Source organism: Heptranchias perlo, chromosome 2 (genome assembly GCF_035084215.1).
Source record: "Heptranchias perlo isolate sHepPer1 chromosome 2, sHepPer1.hap1, whole genome shotgun sequence".
NCBI classification, from domain to species: domain Eukaryota; kingdom Metazoa; phylum Chordata; class Chondrichthyes; order Hexanchiformes; family Hexanchidae; genus Heptranchias; species Heptranchias perlo.
Window position 1 is genome coordinate 166,978,634 of NC_090326.1, and position 24,336 is coordinate 167,002,969.

General features: G+C 48.6%; 1 protein-coding gene across 2 annotated transcripts in view; it reads left to right on the top strand.

Moving 5' to 3' along the window:
• The first annotated feature begins 2,870 nt into the window (after positions 1-2,870).
• Positions 2,871-24,336, top strand: part of adck5 (aarF domain containing kinase 5) — a 93,767-nt gene continuing 72,301 nt past the window's right edge. The window contains exon 1 of one of the 2 annotated variants that reach the window (XM_067968842.1): positions 2,871-3,084. In XM_067968842.1, the coding sequence (XP_067824943.1) occupies positions 3,061-3,084 (24 nt within the window). In that variant the 5' untranslated portion in view covers positions 2,871-3,060. The remainder of the gene's footprint in view (positions 3,085-24,336) is intronic. The other variant, XM_067968851.1, reaches the window with a different exon arrangement.

The following is a 24,336-nucleotide window of genomic DNA, read 5'->3' on the forward strand; positions in this document are numbered from 1 at the left end:
GATCTCCCTTAGCTCAGCTCTCCCGCTCTCGGGCCCTCCTTTATCCCCCTCCGATCTCCCTTAGCTCAGCTCTCCCGCTCTCGGACCCTCCTTTATCCCCCTCCGATCTCCCTTAGCTCAGCTCTCCCGCTCTCGGGCCCTCCTTTATCCCCCTCCCTCCGATCTCCCTTAGCTCAGCTCTCCCGCTCTCGGGCCCTCCTTTATCCCCCTCCCTCCGATCTCCCTTAGCTCAGCTCTCCCGCTCTCGGGCCCTCCTTTATCCCCCTCCGATCTCCCTTAGCTCAGCTCTCCCGCTCTCGGGCCCTCCTTTATCCCCCTCCGATCTCCCTTAGCTCAGCTCTCCCGCTCTCGGACCCTCCTTTATCCCCCTCCGATCTCCCTTAGCTCAGCTCTCCCGCTCTCGGGCCCTCCTTTATCCCCCTCCCTCCGATCTCCCTTAGCTCAGCTCTCCCGCTCTCGGGCCCTCCTTTATCCCCCTCCCTCCGATCTCCCTTAGCTCAGCTCTCCCACTCTCGGGCCCTCCTTTATCCCCCTCCGATCTCCCTTAGCTCAGCTCTCCCGCTCTCGGGCCCTCCTTTATCCCCCTCCGATCTCCCTTAGCTCAGCTCTCCCGCTCTCGGGCCCTCCTTTATCCCCCTCCCTCCGATCTCCCTTAGCTCAGCTCTCCCGCTCTCGGACCCTCCTTTATCCCCCTCCGATCTCCGTTAGCTCAGCTCTCCCGCTCTCGGGCCCTCCTTTATCCCCCTCCCTCCGATCTCCCTTCGCTCAGCTCTCCCGCTCTCGGGCCCTCCTTTATCCCCCTCCCTCCGGTCTCCCTTAGCTCAGCTCTCCCGCTCTCGGACCCTCCTTTATCTCCCTCCCTCCGGTCTCCCTTAGCTCAGCTCTCCCGCTCTCGGGCCCTCCTTTATCCCCCTCCGATCTCGCTTAGCTCAGCTCTCCCGCTCTCGGGCCCTCCTTTATCCCCCTCCGATCTCCCTTAGCTCAGCTCTCGGGCCCTCCTTTATCCCCCTCCGATCTCACTTAGCTCAGCTCCCTGAGGCACACCGCTGGACACAGGCCTCCAGTTTGAAAAACAACCCTCTACAACCACCCTCTGTCTTCTGTCGTCAAGCCAATTTTGTATCCAATTGGCTACCTCGCCTTGGATCCCGTGAGATTTAACCTTATGTAACAACCTACCATGCGGTACCTTGTCAAAGGCTTTGCTGAAGTCCATGTAGACCACGTCTACTGCACAGCCCTCATCTATCTTCTTGGTTACCCCTTCAAAAAACTCAATCAAATTCGTGAGACATGATTTTCCTCTCACAAAACCATGCTGACTGTTCCTAATCAGTCCCTGCCTCTCCAAATGCCTGTAGATCCTGTCTCTCAGAATACCCTCTAACAACTTACCCACTACAGATGTCAGGCTCACCGGTCTGTAGTTCCCAGGCTTTTCCCTGCCGCCCTTCTTAAACAAAGGCACAACATTTGCTACCCTCCAATCTTCAGGCACCTCACCTGTAGCGGTGGATGATTCAAATATCTCTGCTAGGGGACCCGCAATTTCCTCCCTAACCTCCCATAACGTCCTGGGATACATTTCATCAGGTCCCGGAGATTTATCTACCTTGATGCGCGTTAAGACTTCCAGCACCTCCCTCTCTGTAATATGTACACTCCTCAAGACATCACTATTTATTTCCCCAAGTTCCCTAACATCCATGCCTTTCTCAACCGTAAATACCGATGTGAAATATTCATTCAGGATCTCACCCATCTCTTGTGGTTCCGCCCATAGATGACCTTGTTGATCCTTAAGAGGCCCTACTCTCTCCCTAGTTACCCTTTTGCCCTTTATGTATCATCTGTAAAGTTTGAAATGATACCCTCTATATGCAAGACCAGGTCATTAATATATATCAAAAAGAGCTAATTTAAAAAGCATTTAACTTTAGAGCAGAGCAGCGTGGTGCCGCACTGTGGAGTGAGCGAAGGTGACTGAAGATTGAGGACGAGGTGAACACTCACACCCAACGGGAAAAGCGCCAGCGGCTGCACAGAGCGGGAAAATGTGAAGCTGCGATTGGAGGATCAACGAGCACGTGCGGAGGAGTGTACGGAACTCAACAGTGCGCGGAAGTTATGCTCCTGCCCTCTTGATCTCTCTTCCCCAACGCTGTCGCCTCGTCGCCCTGCCTTCAGCAGCGACCTGAAGACCTTTCTCTTCAATCGTACTTGCATCCCCACCTCGCTTTCCCTTCACCTTCAATCTGGTGTCCATTCCTTGCCCGCTCAAGTACGATAATGTGCCTTGAGACATCTCCCTGCACTTGAGGTGCACTATCAGAGTGCAAGCTGTTATTGTACCAAGGATGAAAGTGCCCCTTGGTCTTGTTAGCAAGTCTTTAATTAATGATTTTTTTTTTCTCCATAACCAATTCAGTTTGAAGAGTTTACTTTTGCTCTGGAGGGTTTTCTGTTTGGAGCAATTTCCATTGGAAAGGGTTTCTATTCTATTAGGTTTGGCAGCTTATACTCCAAACGTGTAAGTATGAAGAAATCCTGAATGAAACACAAGACATCAATCAAAATTTGGGGCGAGGTCATTGGAAGCTCAACGGGAGATGGAGAGACAGCACGGGGGGGCACAAGGCAGGAGGCGGGAGGCGGCACCGGGCACAAGGCGGGAGGCGGGAGGCGGCACCGGGCACAAGGCGGGAGGCGGCACCGGGCACAAGGCGGGAGGCGGCACCGGGCACAAGGCGGGAGGCGGCACCGGGCACAAGGCAGGCGGGAGGCGGGAGGTGGCGGCACCGGGCACAAGGCAGGCGGGAGGTGGCGGCACCGGGCACAAGGCAGGCGGGAAGCGGCACCGGGCACAAGGCAGGAGGCGGGAGGCGGCACCGGGCACAAGGCAGGAGGCGGGAGGCGGCACCGGGCCACAGGTGACTCGGCCCTGCCCGCGGCCCCGAGAGCGCGTGACGCAATCACGTCGGGCTGGACGTTGCCAGGTCGTTGCTAGGGAGGGAGGAATCGGCCTCAGCGGGGACAGAAGCCAGCGGAGGAACGATAACAATGGCGAGGGTGGCGCTGCTTAAGGTAAGAGGAGTCACTGAGCCTGGAGGTGCGCAGTGGCTATTTCTTTAACTTGGAAGTTGGTTTAACTGGCGGGCCGGAGGGAGGCCGCAAGCCCCAGTCCAGGCATCGTGTCAGCAGCCCTGGCTGACGACCACTTGCATTTACTATCGCGCCTTTTAATGTAGTGAAAAAAAAAACGCCCCAAAGGCGCTTCACAGGACAAAATTTTGACACTGAGTCACATCAGGAGATTTTAGGACAGGTGACCAAAAAGCTTGGTCAAAGAGGCAGGTTTTAAGGAGAGTCTTAAAGGAGGAGGGAGAGAGAGAGGGAGAGGTTTAGGGAGGGAAATCCATAGCTTAGGGCCTAGGCAGCTGGAAGGTGGAGTGATTAATATCAGGGATGTGCAAGAGGCCAGAATTGGAGGAGGGCAGAGATCTCGGAGGGTTGTAGGGCCGGAGGGGGTTACAGAGATAGGGAGGGGGAGAGGCCACGGAGGGATTTGAAAACAAGGATGAGAATTTTAAAATCGAGGCGTTCCCGGACCGGGAGCCAGTGTAGTTCAGCGAGCGCAGGGGGTGATGGGTGAACGGGACGTGGTGCGATTTAGGATACGGGCAGCAGAGTTTTGGATGAGGTCAAGTTTACGGAGGGTGGAAGATGGGAGGCCGGCCTGGAGAGTCATGTCTCGAGGTAAGAAAGGCATGGCTGAGGTTTCAGTAGCAGATAAGCTGATAAGGTGGAGACGGGCGATGTTACGGAGCTGGAACTAGGCAGTCTTGGTGATGGAGAGGATATGTGGTCGGAAGTTCATCTCGGGGTCAAATAGGATGCCAAGGTTGAGAACGGTCTGGTTCAGCCTCAGACAGTGGCCATGGAGAGGGATGGAGTTGGTGGCAAGGGAACGGAATTGGTGGTGGGGACCAAAGACAATGGCTTTGGTCTTCCCACTGTCTAGCTGGAGGAAATTTCTGCGCATCCAGTACTGGATGTCAGACAAGCATTGTGACAAATGAGAGACAGTGGAGCTGTATGTTGTCAGTGTACATGTGGAACCTGATGTGTTTTTGGACAGGGTGGTACCGGTGTGGGCTGTAACAGGGCCAAAGTGCGGGCTGCCCTCTGGCCGCAACGGGGGCGCGGTGCGGGCTGCCCTCTGGCTGTATCCAGAGGCAGCGTGTACTTCCTACTATATCTTTTGCTATTATGAAATGTATTTCACCATCATTTTTTGTTGCAACTCTTTGTTGATCTTACAGTAATTACTCTGTAGAGGTTTAGTCCTGTGACTTTTCTCTGTTTGTTTGGTGTTTGTTTGCACTGTTGTTCGCCTGAGCGTCTTACTATATATTTTTGTAATCTGTATTGAAGTTAATGGTTCCCTCTCCCTTGCTGACTCAGTACAGAGAGTAGCCGAGCTCTATAGACTTGTAAAGTGTCAGGTCTGATTCTTGGGTGCTGTCCTACGGTGAACCTGTTGGCCCCCTTTATGTTTCCCAACTGGTCACACCTGTTGTGTGGGCCTGACTATTTGACGGTGGTTGGGGACATAAAGAGGAACCACAGCTGAGCTTCCAGTCAACATCCACGTGCATACTTCTAATAGAGGTTTACAGCCATCTTCTCCCGGACACAAGTCAAGCTTGCTTGGATGTAAAGAAAGAAAGTACTTGTAGTTATATAGTGCCTTTTACGACCTCAGGACATCCCAAAGCACTTTACAACCAATGAAGTATTTTAGAAGTGTTGTCACTGTCGCTTTTGAGTCAGAAGGTCGTGGGTTTAAGCCCCGCTCCAGAGCCTTGAACACATAATCTAGGCAGGCACTCCCTGTGTAGTACTGAGGGAGTGCTGCACTGTCGGAGGTGCTGTCTTTCGGATGAGAAGTTAAACCGAGGCCGCGTCTGCCTACTCGGGTGGACGTGAAAGACCGCACGGCACTATTTCGAAGAAGAGCAGGGGAGTTCTCCCCGCTATCCTGGCCAATATTAATCCCTCAACCAACATCACTAAAACAGATTATCTGATCATTTATCTCATTGCTGTTTGTGGGACCTTGCTGTGTGCAATTTGGGTGCTGCGTTTCCTACATTACAACAGTGACTATATGTCAAGAGTACTTCAGTGGCTGTGAATCATTTTGGGACATCCTGAGGTCGTGAAAGGTGCTGTATGAATGGGTTTTCTTTCTTTCTTTCTTTCTGTCTTTCTTTTGTGTTTTAATGTTGTGTGATACGCTTCCTGTGACACTTTTAATTAATTACCTTAAATTGCTTTCACTATCAGTGCTGGCCCTGTACCCACCAGTACTCCACCCTGCTCTTATGCAGCTCTCCCCCAGACATTATCCAAGTTTCCAAATCTGCCACTAGGTGCTTTTCACAGTTAATGGCGGGAGAATTTCACACCCAAAGCTAACTTGAATTGTGTCTGGAAGCAGCACTTTGCAATCTAAAATAGTATAGTGCGGGTAGGGTTACCAACCCTCCAGGATTGTCCTGGAGTCTCCAGGAATTGAAGATGAATCTCCTGGACACTACTGCGAGTAACTCCCGGGAGAAAAATCATAGGGGCATTAAAAGAAAATTGTGTGTTTCTTTCATTTTAATAGACTCATAGAATAGTTACAGCACAGAAGGAGGCCATTCGACCCGTCGAGTCCGTGCCAGCTCTCTGCAAGAGCAATCCAGCTAGTCCCACTCCCCCGCTCTATCCCCGTAGCCCAGAAAATGTTTCCCCTTCAAGTACTTATCCAATTCCCTTTTGAAAGTCACGAATCTGCCTCTCCTACCCCCTCAGGCAGTGGATTCCAGATCATAACCATTCACTGCGTTTTTAAAATAAAACGTTTTTCCTCGTATTGCCTTTGGTTCTTTTTCCAATCACATTAAATCTATGTCCTCTGGTTCTTGACCCTTCCGCCAATGGGGGAACAGTTTCTCTCAATCTACTCTGTCCAGACCCTTCATGACTTTGAATATCTCTATCAAATCTCCTCGCAACCTTCTCTGCTCTAAGGAGAGCAACCCCAGTTTCTCCAGTCTCTCCACATAACTGAATGATCTTATCCTTGGAATCATTCCAGTAAATCTCTTCTGCACCCTCCCTAAGGCCTTCACATCCTTCTTAAATTGCAGTACCCAGAACTGAACACAATACATGATGTGGAGATGCCGGTGATGGACTGGGGTTGACAATTGTAAACAATTTTACAACACCAAGTTATAGTCCAACAATTTTATTTGAAATTCACAAGCTTTCGGAGGCTTCCTCCTTCCTCAGGTGAATGTTGTGGAAATGAAATCCTCGAACCCTTCGCATTTATAAATCACAGAACAATACCTGGTGATTACAGAAAGTCTTTCCAGCTGCCCGTTGCCAAGGCAATCACAGTGTGCAGACAGAGAGGTGTTGCCTACAAGGCCACCGAATATACAAACACCCAAAAAAAAACCGAGAGAGAGAGAGGCAGAAACATAGAAACATCCGGAAGGAAGAGAAAGACAGCAAATGACCCGTTATATTAAAAACAGATAACATTTGTTCGCTGGTGGGGTTACGTGTAGCGTGACATGAACCCAAGATCCCGGTTGAGGCCGTCCTCATGGGTGCGGAACTTGGCTATCAATTTCTGCTCGACGATTTTGCGTTGTCGTGTGTCTCGAAGGCCGCCTTGGAGTACGCTTACCCGAAGGTCGGTGGCTGAATGTCCTTGACTGCTGAAGTGTTCCCCGACTGGGAGGGAACCCTCCTGTCTGGCGATTGTTGCGCGGTGTCCGTTCATCCGTTGTCGCAGCGTCTGCATGGTCTCGCCAATGTACCATGCTCTGGGGCATCCTTTCCTGCAACGTATGAGGTAGACAACATTGGCCGAGTCACAGGAGTATGAACCATGCACCTGGTGGGTGGTGTCCTCTCGTGTGATGGTGGTGTCCTCTCGTGTGATGGTGGTATCTGTGTCGATGATCTGGCATGTCTTGCAGAGGTTACCGTGGCAGGGTTGTGTGGTGTCGTGGACGCTGTTCTCCTGAAAGCTGGGTAATTTGCTGCGAACGATGGTCTGTTTGAGGTTGGGTGGCTGTTTAAAGGCGAGTAGTGGAGGTGTGGGGATGGCCATAGCGAGGTGTTTGTCGTCATTGATGACATGTTGAAGGCTGCGGCCTTCAACATGCATTGGCGAGACCATGCAGACGCTGCGACAACGGATGAACGGACACCGCACAACAATCACCAGACAGGAGGGTTCCCTCCCAGTCGGGGAACACTTCAGCAGTCAAGGACATTCAGCCACCGACCTTCGGGTAAGCATACTCCAAGGCGGCCTTCGAGACACACGACAACGCAAAATCGTCGAGCAGAAATTGATAGCCAAGTTCCGCACCCATGAGGACGGCCTCAACCGGGATCTTGGGTTCATGTCACGCTACACGTAACCCCACCTGCGAACAAATGTTATCTGTTTTTAATATAACGGGTCATTTGCTGTCTTGCTCTTCCTTCCGGATGTTTCTATGTTTCTGCCTCTCTCTTTTTGGGTGTTTGTATATTCGGTGGCCTTGTAGGTAACACCTCTCTGTCTGCACACTGTGATTGCCTTGGCAACGGGCAGTTGGAAAGACTTTCTGTAATCACCAGGTATTGTTCTGTGATTTATAAATGCGAAGGGTTCGAGGATTTCATTTCCACAACATTCACCTGAGGAAGGAGGAAGCCTCCGAAAGCTTGTGAATTTCAAATAAAATTGTTGGACTATAACTTGGTGTTGTAAAATTGTTTACAATTGAACACAATACAGTTGTGGCCGAACCAGTGTTTTATAAAGGTTCATCATAACTCCTTGCTTTTGTACTCTATTTCTAAAGCCCAGGATCCTTTATGCTTTCTTAACTGCTTTCTCAACCTGTCCTGCCACCTTCAACGATTTGTGTGCATATACCCCCAGATCTCTCTGTTCCTGCTCCCTTTTAGAATAGTGCCCTCTAATTTATATTGCCTCTCCTCGTTCTTCCTACCGAAATGTATCACTTCACACTTTTCTGCGTTGAATTTCACCTGCCACGTGTCCGCCCATTCCACCAGCCTGTCTGTGTCCTCTTGAAGTCTATCACTATCCTCCTCACTGTTCATTACACTTCCAGGTTTTGTGTCATCTGCAAATTTTGAAATTGAGCCCTGTACACTCAAGTCATTAATATATATTAAAAAAAATCAATGATCCTAGTACCGACCCCTGGGGAACACCACTGTGCACCTCCCTCCAGTCCAAAAAACAACTGTTCAACACTCTGTTTCGACATAGACGACACAAAGCTGGGGTGGAATGTGAGCTGTGAGGAGGATGCAAAGAGGCTCCAATGTGATTTAGACAAGTTGGGTGAGTGGGCAAGAACATGGCAGGTGCAGTATAACGTGGATAAATGTGAGTTTATCCACTTTGGTTGTAAAAACAGAAAGACAGATTATTATTTGAATGGTGGTAGATTGGGAAAAGGGGAGGTGCAACGAGACCTGGGTGTCCTTGTACACCAGTCTGATGACTGCACAGTGTTCAGTTCCATTCGCAACCCCTCAAATAATGAAGCAGTCCGAGCCCGCATGCAGCAAGACCTGGACAACATTCAGGCTTGGGCTCATAAGTGGCAAGTAACATTCGCGCCAGATAAGTGCCAGGCAATAACCATCTCCAACAAGAGAGAGTCTAACCACCTCCCCTTGACATTCAACGGCATTACCATCGCCGAATCCCCCACCATCAACATCCTGGGGGTCACCATTGACCAGAAACTTAACTGGACCAGCCATATAAATACTGTGGCTACAAGAGCAGGTCAGAGGCTGTGTATTCTGCGGCGAGTGACTCACCTCCTGACTCCCCAAAGCCTTTCCACCATCTACAAGGCACAAGTCAGGAGTGTGATGGAATACTCTCCACTTGCTTAGATGAGTGCAGCTCCAACAACACTCAAGAAGCTCGACACCATCCAAGATAAAACAGCCCGCTTGATTGGCACCCCATCCACCACCCTAAACATTCACTCCCTTCACCACCGGCGCACTGTGGCTGCAGTGTGTACCATCCACAAGATGCACTGCAGCAACTCGCCAAGGCTTCTTCGACAGCACCTCCCAAACCCATGACCTCTACCACCTAGAAGGGCAAGAGCAGCAGGCACATGGGAACAACACCACCTGCACGTTCCCCTCCAAGTCACACACCATCCCGACTTGGAAATATATCGCCGTTCCTTCATTGTCGCTGGGTCAAAATCCTGGAACTCCCTTCCTCACAGCACTGTGGGAGAACAGTCACCACACGGACTGCAGCGGTTCAAGAAGGCGGCTCACCACCACCTCCTCGAGGGCAATTAGGGATGGGCAATAAATGCCGGCCTCGTCAGCCCACATCCCATGAACGAATAATTTAAAAAAAGTCGCTGAAAGCGAGCATTCAGGTGCAGCAAGCAGTTAGGAAGGCGAATGGTATGTTGGCCTTCATTGCAAGAGGATTTGAGTACAGGAGCAGGGATGTCTTACAGAACCTTGGTGAGACCACATCTGGAGTATTGTGTGCAGTTTTGGTCTCCTTATCTGAGGAAGGATGTCCTTGCCATGGGGGGAGTGCAATGAAGGTTTACCAGACTGATTCCTGGGAGGGCTGGACTGATGTATGAGGAGAGATTGGGTCGACTCGGCCTATATTCACTCGAGTTTAGAAGAATGAGAGGTGATCTCATCGAAACATATAAAATTCTAACAGGACTAGACAGACTAGATGCAGGGAGGATAGTCCCGAACCAGGGGTCACAGTCTCAGGATACGGGGTATGCCATTTAGAACTGAGATGAGGAGAAATTTCTTCACTCAGAGGGTGGTGAACCTGTGGAATTCTCTACCACAGAAGGCAGTGGAGGCCAAGTCATTAGATGTATTCAAGAAGGAGATAGATATATTTCTTAATGATCAAGGGATATGGGGAAAAAGCGGGAACAGGGTACTGAGTTAGACGATCAGCCGTGGTCATTTTGAATGGCGGAGCAGGCCTAAAGGGCCGAATGGCCTACTCTTGCTCCTATTTTCTATGTTTCCTATTACTTAGCCAATTTCGTATACATGGTGCCTCTGCCCCCTTTGTTCCATGGGCTTCAACTTTGATGACAAGCCTATTATGCGGCACTTTATGAAACGCCTTTTGGAAGTCCATGTACACCACATCAACCGTATTGCCCTCATCTACCCTCTCTGTTACCTCATCAAAAAACTATCAAGTTGTTTAAACACGATTTGCCTTTAACAAATTCGTGCTTTCCTTAATTAATCTACACTTGTCCAAGTGACTGTTAATTCTGTCCCGGATTATCATTTCTAAAAGTTTCCCCACTACCGAGGCTAAACTGACAGGCCTGTAGTTGTTGGGTTTATCTTTTTTTTGAACAAGGGTGTAACATTTGCAATTCTCCAGTCCTCTGGCACCACCCCCATATCTAAGGATATTTGGAAGATTATTGCCAGTCGCTCCACAATTTCCACCCTTACTTCCCTCAGCAATCTAGGGTGCATCCCATCCAGACTGGGTGACTTATTTACTTTAAGTACAGCTAGCCTTTCTAGTACCTCCTCTTTATTAATTTTTAGCCTATCCAGTATCTCAACTACCTCTGCACTTACTGTGACTTTGGCAGTATCTTTTTCCATGCCCTCTGCCTCCATGTGTAGATCTCCTTTTTCGTCCCTAATCGGTCCTATCCCTCCTCTTACTACCGTTTACTGTTGACATGCTTATAGAAGACTTTTGGATTCCCTTTTATGTTAGCCGCCAGTCTGTTCTCCTACTCTCTCTTTGCCCCTCTCGTTTCCTTTTTCGCCTCCCCTCTGAACTTTTTACATTCAAGGGTGAACATTTTTGTTTATTAGTTATAAAAATATTGGATAAGAGAAGAAAGACTTTTTGGCTGACAGTGAAGAGTCATCCATTCGGGTAATAGCCTGTTCTCATTCCAGTTGGCATGGGAAGGCGGTGCACTATGTGGATGGGCATGTTGGGTGACCAATGGTGGGAGTTTGGGGGCGGTGCAGGTTGGGAGGCGGGAGGTCATGTGATGAAACCTCCAGGAATGCGTCCAGGGATGGGAATGCTAAGTGAGGATGTAGTGATTTCAGTCTGTCACTGGGAGTTGGCACCATGCAAATCACTGTGTCTGGGCCCAGCACCATCGTACCCTCGCATCTCCTGACAACACGGCCGTTTAAATCAGCTTGTTTTGTCGGAACGCTTGGGCCGTCGTTTAGGGATAACCAAATACGCTGATCGTTAAATATTATTTCCCCATTAATGGCAGGATCTTTTCAACAGCTGGTCAGTGGTTGCAACCAGGGCTAATTACATGGTTGTCCCTGGTGTCCTGGCTAATATTCATCCCTCAACCAACATCACTAAAATAGATGATGAGGTCGTTTATCTCATTGCTGTTTGTGGGACCTTGCTGTGTGCAAATTGGCTGCTGCGTTTCCCTACAAGTTAGAAGTATAGAGCCCTTCCCTCCCAACGCGCACACACACACACACACACACACACACACACACACACACACACACGAGCTCCTGCCCCACCCGCCTCTGACACTACCAGCAACGTGCAGCTTACATTTTGTTCACCTTCACCCTAATGTCCTGTGCAATCTTACAGGCTGTGCCTTGGCCCTGACTGTCCAACATATTTCAGACTGTTGCTCGAGGACATCTATAAATAGCTGCTGTAATCTGCAGCTGTCCGGCAGAGGATAGGGAGGACTGTCTGAAGTGGAAACAACTTTTGGTTGGCCTGTCTGGCCTTATGCTGGGGCAATTTAACCCTCTCTTTCTCGCTCTCTTTCTCGATCTCTCTCGCTCTCACACACACACTCCATAAAATGAAAGTCTGAATAGATTTTATTTATTCTGGATAGAATTTTATTAGTTTACAGCACATAAGGAGGCCATTCAGCCCATCATGTCTGTGCCGGCTCTTTGCTGGAGCCTTTCCAAAACTGAACTCACGGCCCCACTCTCTCCCCAAAACCCTTTATTAATCCAAAACTAATCCCTCTGCCCCAGTCTCTCAACATAGCCCTGTATCAGTCCAAAACTAATCCCTCTGCCCCAGTCTCTCAACATAGCCCTGTATCAGTCCAAAACTATTCCACTACCCCAATCTCTCTCCATAGCCCTGTATCAGTCCAAAATTAATCCCACTACCCCATTCTCTCCCCATAGTCCTGTATCAGTCCAAAACTAATCCCACTGCTCTGCTGTCTCTCCATAGTCCTGTATCAAACCAAAACTAATCCCACTGCCCTGCTCACTCCCCATAGTCCTGTATCAAACCAAAACTAATCCCACTGCCCTGCTCACTCCCCATAGCCATGTAACAAACCAAAACTAATCCCACTGCCCTGCTCACTCCTCATAGCGCCATATCAAACCAAAACTAATCCCACTGCCCTGCTCACTCCTCATAGCGCCATATCAAACCAAAACTAATCCCAGTGTCTGCTCACTCCCCATAGCGCCATATCAATCCAAAACTAATCCCACTGCCCTGCTCACTCCTCATAGCGCCATATCAAACCAAAACTAATCCCAGTGTCTGCTCACTCCCCATAGCGCCATATCAAACCAAAACTAATCCCAGTGTCTGCTCACTCCCCATAGCGCCATATCAATCCAAAACTAATCCCACTGCCCTGCTCACTCCTCATAGCGCCATATCAAACCAAAACTAATCCCACTGTCTGCTCACTCCTCATAGCGCCATATCAAACCAAAACTAATCCCAGTGTCTGCTCACTCCTCATAGCGCCATATCAAACCAAAACTAATCCCAGTGTCTGCTCACTCCCCATAGCGCCATATCAAACCAAAACTAATCCCACTGTCTGCTCACTCCTCATAGCGCCGTATCAATCCAAAACTAATCCCAGTGTCTGCTCACTCCCCATAGCGCCATATCAAACCAAAACTAATCCCACTGCCCTGCTCACTCCTCATAGCGCCATATCAAACCAAAACTAATCCCACTGTCTGCTCACTCCTCATAGCGCCATATCAAACCAAAACTAACCCCAGTGTCTGCTCACTCCCCATAGCGCCGTATCAATCCAAAACTAATCCCACTGCCTGCTCACTCCTCATAGCGCCGTATCAATCCAAAACTAATCCCAGTGTCTGCTCACTCCTCATAGCGCCGTATCAAACCAAAACTAATCCCACTGCCCTGCTCACTCCTCATAGCGCCATATCAAACCAAAACTAATCCCAGTGTCTGCTCACTCCTCATAGCGCCGTATCAATCCAAAACTAATCCCAGTGTCTGCTCACTCCTCATAGCGCCGTATCAAACCAAAACTAATCCCAGTGTCTGCTCACTCCTCATAGCGCCGTATCAAACCAAAACTAATCCCAGTGTCTGCTCACTCCTCATAGCGCCATATCAAACCAAAACTAATCCCAGTGTCTGCTCACTCCTCATAGCGCCGTATCAATCCAAAACTAATCCCAGTGTCTGCTCACTCCTCATAGCGCCGTATCAATCCAAAACTAATCCCAGTGTCTGCTCACTCCTCATAGCGCCATATCAATCCAAAACTAATCCCAGTGTCTGCTCACTCCTCATAGCGCCATATCAATCCAAAACTAATCCCAGTGTCTGCTCACTCCTCATAGCGCCGTATCAAACCAAAACTAATCCCAGTGTCTGCTCACTCCTCATAGCGCCATATCAAACCAAAACTAATCCCAGTGTCTGCTCACTCCTCATAGCGCCATATCAAACCAAAACTAATCCCAGTGTCTGCTCACTCCTCATAGCGCCGTATCAATCCAAAACTAATCCCAGTGTCTGCTCACTCCTCATAGCGCCGTATCAATCCAAAACTAATCCCAGTGTCTGCTCACTCCTCATAGCGCCGTATCAATCCAAAACTAATCCCAGTGTCTGCTCACTCCTCATAGCGCCGTATCAAACCAAAACTAATCCCAGTGTCTGCTCACTCCTCATAGCGCCGTATCAAACCAAAACTAATCCCAGTGTCTGCTCACTCCTCATAGCGCCGTATCAAACCAAAACTAATCCCAGTGTCTGCTCACTCCTCATAGCGCCGTATCAAACCAAAACTAATCCCAGTGTCTGCTCACTCCTCATAGCGCCGTATCAATCCAAAACTAATCCCAGTGTCTGCTCACTCCTCATAGCGCCATATCAAACCAAAACTAATCCCAGTGTCTGCTCACTCCCCATAGCGCCGTATCAATCCAAAACTAATCCCAGTGTCTGCTCACTCCTCATAGCGCCGTATCAATCCAAAACTAATCCCAGTGTCTGCTCACTCCTCATAGCGCCGTATCAATCCAAAACTAATCCCAGTGTCTGCTCACTCCTCGTAGCGCCGTATCAATCCAAAACTAATCCCAGTGTCTGCTCACTCCTCATAGCGCCATATCAAACCAAAACTAATCCCAGTGTCTGCTCACTCCTCATAGCGCCATATCAAACCAAAACTAATCCCAGTGTCTGCTCACTCCTCATAGCGCCGTATCAAACCAAAACTAATCCCAGTGTCTGCTCACTCCTCATAGCGCCATATCAATCCAAAACTAATCCCAGTGTCTGCTCACTCCTCATAGCGCCATATCAAACCAAAACTAATCCCACTGCCCTGCTCACTCCTCATAGCGCCGTATCAAACCAAAACTAATCCCAGTGTCTGCTCACTCCTCATAGCGCCATATCAAACCAAAACTAATCCCAGTGTCTGCTCACTCCTCATAGCGCCATATCAAACCAAAACTAATCCCAGTGTCTGCTCACTCCTCATAGCGCCGTATCAAACCAAAACTAATCCCAGTGTCTGCTCACTCCTCATAGCGCCGTATCAATCCAAAACTAATCCCAGTGTCTGCTCACTCCTCATAGCGCCGTATCAAACCAAAACTAATCCCAGTGTCTGCTCACTCCTCATAGCGCCGTATCAAACCAAAACTAATCCCAGTGTCTGCTCACTCCTCATAGCGCCATATCAAACCAAAACTAATCCCAGTGTCTGCTCACTCCTCATAGCGCCGTATCAATCCAAAACTAATCCCAGTGTCTGCTCACTCCTCATAGCGCCGTATCAATCCAAAACTAATCCCAGTGTCTGCTCACTCCTCATAGCGCCATATCAAACCAAAACTAATCCCAGTGTCTGCTCACTCCTCATAGCGCCATATCAAACCAAAACTAATCCCAGTGTCTGCTCACTCCTCATAGCGCCGTATCAATCCAAAACTAATCCCAGTGTCTGCTCACTCCTCATAGCGCCGTATCAATCCAAAACTAATCCCAGTGTCTGCTCACTCCTCATAGCGCCATATCAAACCAAAACTAATCCCAGTGTCTGCTCACTCCCCATAGCGCCATATCAAACCAAAACTAATCCCAGTGTCTGCTCACTCCCCATAGCGCCATATCAAACCAAAACTAATCCCAGTGTCTGCTCACTCCTCATAGCGCCGTATCAAACCAAAACTAATCCCAGTGTCTGCTCACTCCTCATGGCGCCATATCAAACCAAAACTAATCCCAGTGTCTGCTCACTCCTCATAGCGCCGTATCAAACCAAAACTAATCCCAGTGTCTGCTCACTCCTCATGGCGCCATATCAAACCAAAACTAATCCCAGTGTCTGCTCACTCCTCATAGCGCCGTATCAAACCAAAACTAATCCCAGTGTCTGCTCACTCCTCATAGCGCCGTATCAAACCAAAACTAATCCCAGTGTCTGCTCACTCCTCATAGCGCCATATCAAACCAAAACTAATCCCAGTGTCTGCTCACTCCCCATAGCGCCGTATCAATCCAAAACTAATCACAGTGTCTGCTCACTCCTCATAGCGCCGTATCAAACCAAAACTAATCCCAGTGTCTGCTCACTCCTCATAGCGCCATATCAAACCAAAACTAATCCCAGTGTCTGCTCACTCCTCATAGCGCCATATCAAACCAAAACTAATCCCAGTGTCTGCTCACTCCTCATAGCGCCGTATCAATCCAAAACTAATCCCAGTGTCTGCTCACTCCCCATAGCGCCGTATCAATCCAAAACTAATCCCAGTGTCTGCTCACTCCCCATAGCGCCGTATCAATCCAAAACTAATCCCAGTGTCTGCTCACTCCTCATAGCGCCATATCAAACCAAAACTAATCCCAGTGTCTGCTCACTCCTCATAGCGCCGTATCAATCCAAAACTAATCCCAGTGTCTGCTCACTCCTCATAGCGCCGTATCAAACCAAAACTAGTCCCACTGCCTGCTCACTCCTCATAGCGCCATATCAATCCAAAACTAATCCCAGTGTCTGCTCACTCCTCATAGCGCCGTATCAAACCAAAACTAATCCCACTGTCTGCTCACTCCTCATAGCGCCGTATCAATCCAAAACTAATCCCAGTGTCTGCTCACTCCTCATAGCGCCGTATCAATCCAAAACTAGTCCCAGTGTCTGCTCACTCCTCATAGCGCCATATCAATCCAAAACTAATCCCAGTGTCTGCTCACTCCTCATAGCGCCATATCAATCCAAAACTAATCCCAGTGTCTGCTCACTCCTCATAGCGCCGTATCAAACCAAAACTAATCCCAGTGTCTGCTCGCTCCTCATAGCGCCGTATCAATCCAAAACTAGTCCCAGTGTCTGCTCACTCCTCATAGCGCCATATCAATCCAAAACTAGTCCCAGTGTCTGCTCACTCCTCATAGCGCCATATCAATCCAAAACTAATCCCACTGCCCTGCTCACTCCTCATAGCGCCGTATCAAACCAAAACTAATCCCAGTGTCTGCTCACTCCTCATAGCGCCGTATCAATCCAAAACTAATCCCAGTGTCTGCTCACTCCTCATAGCGCCATATCAATCCAAAACTAATCCCACTGCCCTGCTCACTCCTCATAGCGCCGTATCAAACCAAAACTAATCCCAGTGTCTGCTCACTCCTCATAGCGCCGTATCAATCCAAAACTAATCCCAGTGTCTGCTCACTCCTCATAGCGCCGTATCAATCCAAAACTAATCCCAGTGTCTGCTCACTCCTCATAGCGCCATATCAAACCAAAACTAATCCCAGTGTCTGCTCACTCCTCATAGCGCCATATCAATCCAAAACTAATCCCACTGCCCTGCTCACTCCTCATAGCGCCGTATCAAACCAAAACTAATCCCAGTGTCTGCTCACTCCCCATAGCGCCGTATCAATCCAAAACTAATCCCAGTGTCTGCTCACTCCTCATAGCGCCGTATCAATCCAAAACTAATCCCAGTGCCTGCTCACTCCTCATAGCGCCGTATCAATCCAAAACTAATCCCAGTGTCTGCTCACTCCTCATAGCGCCGTATCAAACCAAAACTAATCCCAGTGTCTGCTCACTCCTCATAGCGCCGTATCAATCCAAAACTAATCCCAGTGTCTGCTCACTCCTCATAGCGCCATATCAAACCAAAACTAATCCCAGTGTCTGCTCACTCCTCATAGCGCCGTATCAAACCAAAACTAATCCAAGTGTCTGCTCACTCCTCATAGCGCCGTATCAATCCAAAACTAATCCCAGTGTCTGCTCACTCCTCATAGCGCCATATCAAACCAAAACTAATCCCAGTGTCTGCTCACTCCTCATAGCGCCATATCAAACCAAAACTAATCCCAGTGTCTGCTCACTCCTCATAGCGCCGTATCAAACCAAAACTAATCCCAGTGTCTGCTCACTCCCCATAGCGCCGTATCAAACCAAAACTAATCCCACTGCCTGCTCACTCCTCATAGCGCCGTATCAATCCAAAACTAATCCCACTGCCTGCTCACTCCTCATAGCGCCGTATCAAACCAAAACTAATCCCAGTGTCTGCTCACTCCCCATAGCGCCGTATCAAACCAAAACTAATCCCACTGCCTGCTCACTCCTCATAGCGCCGTATCAATCCAAAACTAATCCCAGTGTCTGCTCACTCCTCATAGCGCCATATCAAACCAAAACTAATCCCAGTGTCTGCTCACTCCTCATAGCGCCGTATCAAACCAAAACTAATCCCAGTGTCTGCTCACTCCTCATAGCGCCGTATCAATCCAAAACTAATCCCAGTGTCTGCTCACTCCCCATAGCGCCGTATCAATCCAAAACTAATCCCAGTGTCTGCTCACTCCTCATAGCGCCATATCAAACCAAAACTAATCCCAGTGTCTGCTCACTCCTCATAGCGCCATATCAAACCAAAACTAATCCCAGTGTCTGCTCACTCCTCATAGCGCCATATCAAACCAAAACTAATCCCAGTGTCTGCTCACTCCTCATAGCGCCGTATCAAACCAAAACTAATCCCAGTGTCTGCTCACTCCCCATAGCGCCGTATCAAACCAAAACTAATCCCAGTGTCTGCTCACTCCTCATAGCGCCGTATCAAACCAAAACTAATCCCAGTGTCTGCTCACTCCCCATAGCGCCGTATCAATCCAAAACTAATCCCAGTGTCTGCTCACTCCTCATAGCGCCATATCAAACCAAAACTAATCCCAGTGTCTGCTCACTCCCCATAGCGCCGTATCAATCCAAAACTAATCCCAGTGTCTGCTCACTCCTCATAGCGCCGTATCAAACCAAAACTAATCCCAGTGTCTGCTCACTCCCCATAGCGCCGTATCAATCCAAAACTAATCCCAGTGTCTGCTCACTCCTCATAGCGCCATATCAAACCAAAACTAATCCCAGTGTCTGCTCACTCCTCATAGCGCCGTATCAAACCAAAACTAATCCCAGTGTCTGCTCACTCCCCATAGCGCCGTATCAAACCAAAACTAATCCCACTGCCTGCTCACTCCTCATAGCGCCGTATCAATCCAAAACTAATCCCACTGCCTGCTCACTCCTCATAGCGCCATATCAAACCAAAACTAATCCCACTGCCTGCTCACTCCTCATAGCGCCGTATCAATCCAAAACTAATCCCAGTGTCTGCTCACTCCTCATAGCGCCGTATCAAACCAAAACTAATCCCAGTGTCTGCTCACTCCTCATAGCGCCGTATCAATCCAAAACTAATCCCACTGCCTGCTCACTCCTCATAGCGCCGTATCAATCCAAAACTAATCCCACTGCCTGCTCACTCCTCATAGCGCCATATCAATCCAAAACTAATCCCAGTGTCTGCTCACTCCTCATAGCGCCGTATCAATCCAAAACTAATCCCAGTGTCTGCTCACTCCTCATAGCGCCGTATCAAACCAAAACTAATCCCAGTGTCTGCTCACTCCTCATAGCGCCATATCAAACCAAAACTAATCCCAGTGTCTGCTCACTCCCCATAGCGCCGTATCAAACCAAAACTAATCCCAGTGTCTGCTCACTCCTCATAGCGCCGTATCAATCCAAAACTAATCCCAGTGTCTGCTCACTCCTCATAGCGCCATATCAAACCAAAACTAATCCCAGTGTCTGCTCACTCCCCATAGTCCTGAATCATCATCTGTGTCGAATTTATACAAGATGCAATGGCCTCTGCCTCAGTTACTTCCTGTGGCAAAACATCCCTTGCTCCAACAGCCCTCTTCATAAAGAAATTCTCCTAACCTCTCTCCTCACTCTCTTGGTGAGTTGATGACCCCTTGTCAGCAACACCCCCAGCCAGAGGCAGTCCTTTTGCGCTCTATTCCCACCTAACAATGCAGTTGCTGGAAAACTCAAACAAAAGCTCAAGAGTCCGAAGCACACAGCAGGAAAAGCAGAACTGAAAAACCAGAGACTGACGAGCCTGACTGTGGAATTGGGGGTTGGGGGGTGCGGGTGGGAGAGAAAGGGATAGGATGTGTCGGTAGAATTATAGAAACATAAAAAATTTACGGCACAGAAGGAGGCCATTTGGCCCATCGTGTCCGCGCCAGATGAGAAAGTAGCCACGCAGCGTAATCCTACTTTCCCACATTTGGTCCGTAGCCCTGCAGGTCACGGCTCTTCAGAAGCACATCCAGGTATTTTTTAAATGGGTTAAGGGTTTCTGCCTCTACCACTGCCTCTGAGGCAGTGAGTTCCAGACCCCCCACCACCCTCTGGGGGAAAAAAAATTATCCTAATTTCCGCTCTAATCCTTCTACCAATCACTTTAAATCTATGCCCCCCCCCCACCCCGGTTATTGACCTCTCCGCTAAGGGAAATAGGTCCTTCCTATCCACTCTATCTAGGCCCCTCATAATTTTGTACACCTCAATCAAATCACCCTTCAGCCTCCTCGGTTCCAAGGAAAACAACCCCAGCCTATCCAATCTGTCATCATAGCTAAAATTCTCCAGTCTTGGCAACATCCTCGTAAATCTCCTTTGCACCCTCTCTCGTGCAATTACATCCTTCCTGTAACGTGGTGACCAGAACTGTGCGCAGTACTCCAGCTGTGGCCTAACTAGTGTTTTACACAGTTCCAGCATAACATCCCTGCTTTTATATTCTATGCCTCGGCTAATAAAGGAAAGTATCCCGTATGCCTTCTTAACCCCTTATCTACCTGTCCTGCTACCTTCAGGGATCTGTGGACATGCACTCCAAGGTCCCTCACTTTCACTACACCTCTCAGTATCCTCCCATTTATTGTGTATTCCCTTGCCTTGTTTGCTCTCCCCGAATGAATCACCTCACACTTCTCCGGATTGAATTCCATTTGCCACTTTTCTGCCCATCTGACCAGTCCATTGATATCTTCCTGCAGTCGACAGCTTTCCTCCTCACTATCAACCACACGGCCTATCTTTGTGTCATCTGCAAATTTCTTAATCATGCCCCCTATGTTTACGTCCAAATCGTTAATGTATATCACAAAAAGAAAAGGACCTAGTACTGAGCCCTGCGGCACCCCACTGGAAACAGCCTTCCAGTCACTAAAACACCCATCGATCATTACCCTTTGCTTCCTGCCACTGAGCCAATTTTGGATCCAATTTGCTACATTCCCTTGGATCCCATGAGCCTTTACTTTTTTGACCAATCTGCCATGTGGGACCTTGTCAAAATCCATGAGGACTACATCAATTGCGCTACCCTCATCGACCCTCCTTGTCACCTCCTCGAAAAATTCAATCAAGTTAGTCAGACATGCCTTCCCCTTAACAAATCCATGCTGACTGTCCTTGATTAGTCCATGTCTCTCTAAGTGACAGTTTATCCTGCCCCTCAGAATTGATTCCAATAATTTGCCCACCACCGAGGTTAGACTGACTGATCTGTATTAACTCGGACTATCCTTCGCTCTCTTTTTAAACAACAGTACAATGTTAGCAGTCCTCCAATCCTCCGGCACTACACCTGTATCCAGTGAAGTTTGGAAAATGATTGTTAAAGCCTCCGCTATTTCCACCCTGGCTTCTTTTAACAGACTGGGATATATTTCATCCAGCCCTGGTGATTTGAAAGATGCTAATCCCCTTAATACTTCCTCTCTCACTATGTTTATCCCATCCAATATTTCACACTCCTCCTCCTTAACTTCAATCCCTGTATCATCCCTCTGCTTTGTGAAGACAGATACAAAGTATTCATTAAGAACCATACCCACATCTTCCACCTCCACACATAGTTTACCTTTTTGGTCTCTAATCGGCCCTACTCTTTCCTTAGTTATCCTCTTGCTCTTAATGTACTTGTAAAACATCTTTGGGTTTTCTTTGATTTTACCTGCTAATATTTTTTCATGCCCTCTCTTTGCTTTCCTAATTTCCTTTTTAACTTCACCCCTGCACTTTGTATACTTCTCTAAGCTTTTGGTAATATTGAGTTCCCGGTGTCTATCATAGGCTTTCTTTTTCTGCCTTATCTTACCCTGAATGCTTCTTGACATCCAGGGGGCTCTAGATTTGGCAGCCCCTCCCTTTTTCTTTGTGGGAACATGTTTACCCTGAACCCCTTGAATCACCCCTTTGAATGTCTCCCACTGCTCTGACACTGATTTACCTTCAAGTAGCTGTTTCCAGTTTACTTCTGCTAAATCACTTCTCAGTTTAGTAAAATTGGCCTTTCCCGAATTGAAAACTTTAACTCCTGCTCTGTCTTTGTCCTTTTCCATAACTATATTAAAACTAACTATATTGTGATCACTACCACCAAAATGTTCTCCCACTGCTACTTCTTCCACCTGCCCCTCTTCATTTCCTAGAACCAAATCCAGAACTGCACCCCCCTCACCTCGTTGGACTTGCTACATACTGGCTAAAAAAATTCTCCTGTATGCAATTTAAGAATTCTGCACCCTCTATACCATTCACACTGTTTGTATCCCAGTTAATATTAGGGTAGTTGAAATCCCCTACTACTACTGCCCTATTGTTTTTGCACGTCTCAGAAATTTGCCTACATATTTGCTCTTCTATCTCCCTCTGACTGTTTGGAGGCCTATAGTATACTGTGACTGCCCCTTTTTTGTTCTTTTAGCCTCATTTAATGCTCCTTCTAAAATATCATCCCATCACAACTGTAATTGTTTCCTTAACCAAAATTGCCACCCCCCCCCTCCTTTTTTTATCCCCTTCTCTATCGCGACCGAAAACCCTGTAACCAGGGACGTTGAGCTGCCAGTCCTGCCCCTCTTTAAGCCATGTTTCTGTAATAGTTAAGATATCATACTGCCACGTGTCTATCTGTGCCCTCAGCTCATCCGCCTTATTTCCTATACTCCTTGCATTGAGTTAAATAAATTTAAGGATTGCCAAACTCCTCTGTTTATTTTCTAACCTTCATTCCCTCTGCCTTCCAGACTCACTCACTAATTTTCTGCCTTTCATTTCCAGTTCTGACTTTATCCCATCTGAATCCACACTAAGGTTCCCATCCCCCTGCCAAGCTAGTTTAAACCCTCCCCGAAAGCAATAGCAAACCTCCCTGCAAGGATAGTGGTCCCGGCCCTGTTGAGGTGCAACCTGTCCGGCTTGTACAGGTCCCAGGTCCCACCTCCCCCAGAACCGGTCCCAATGCCCCAGGAATCTAAAGCCCTCCCCCTTGCACCACCTTTGCAGCTATGCATTCATCTGCTCTATCCTCCTATTTCTATTCTCACCAGCGCATGGCACTGGGAGTAATCCGGAGATTACTATCTTTGAGATCCTGCTTTTTAATCTTTTTCCTAACTCCTTAAACTCTGCCTGCAGGACCTCATCCCTCTTTCTACCTATGTCGGTGGTCCTGATATGGACCACGAGCTCTGGCTGTTTAACCCTAACCCTTCCCGCCTAGAATGTTCTGCAGCCGCTCAGTGACGTCCATGACCCTGGCACCAGGGAGGCGACATACGTTCCTGGAATCACGCCTGTGGCTGCAGAAACGCCTATCTGCTCTCCTAACTATGGAATATCCTACCACTATTGCTCCCCTGACCTGTCTCCTCCCCCGCTGTACAACTGAGCCACCCATTGTGCTCTGGTCTTGGTTCTGGGTGCACTCCCCTGGGGAACCCTTTCCCCCACCAGTATTCAGAACTATAGAATATTGCAGCAGATCCTCTCAGTCACGTAGTAGAAGTATTACAGAAGTCGAACACATTAAGGAAACAAAGGATGTTCGAATGGTGAGAGGTCCGAGGGGAAGGATAGAGATGGGAAAGACCAGAAAGCTGAGGGGTCGGGTTTGAAATTGAAGCAGAAGAGGCTGGCACATTACAGTGGTTCCTCCATTTCTGAACAGGTCAACAGAGAGGGTGCAGCTTCCCCCCCCCCCCCCCCCCCCCACCTAGTAGCACTGTGTTGTGATGAGGGGTCTTCTCGCCCCACACCCACCCACCCAAAACATCAATCCATTTGCTTTTCCTTCCCCCCGCCCCTGGCCTCCCCTCCCCAAGACACTGACCGACCCACCTCCCACGTCACTAGCAACCTCTTGCTGTAAAGGAATGGAAGATATAACTGAATCCCAAAGTTATTGAAGTCAGTAAAAGAAAAAGGAAAATACTACAGGCACTGTAAATGTTTTAATATTCATTCATGGGATGTGGGCGTTGCTGGCAAGGCCAGCATTTATTGCCCATCCCTAGTTGCCCTTGAGAAGGTAAAGGGTGGTGAGGGTGCTCTCACAGTGCTATTAGGTAGAGAGTTCCAGGATTTTGACCCAGCGACGATGAAGAAACGGTGATGTATTTCCAAGTCGGGATGGTGTGACTTGGAGGTGGTGTTGTTCCCATGTACCTGCTGCCCTTGTCCTTCTAGGTGGTAGAGGTCGCGGGTTTGGGAGGTGCTGTTAAAGAAG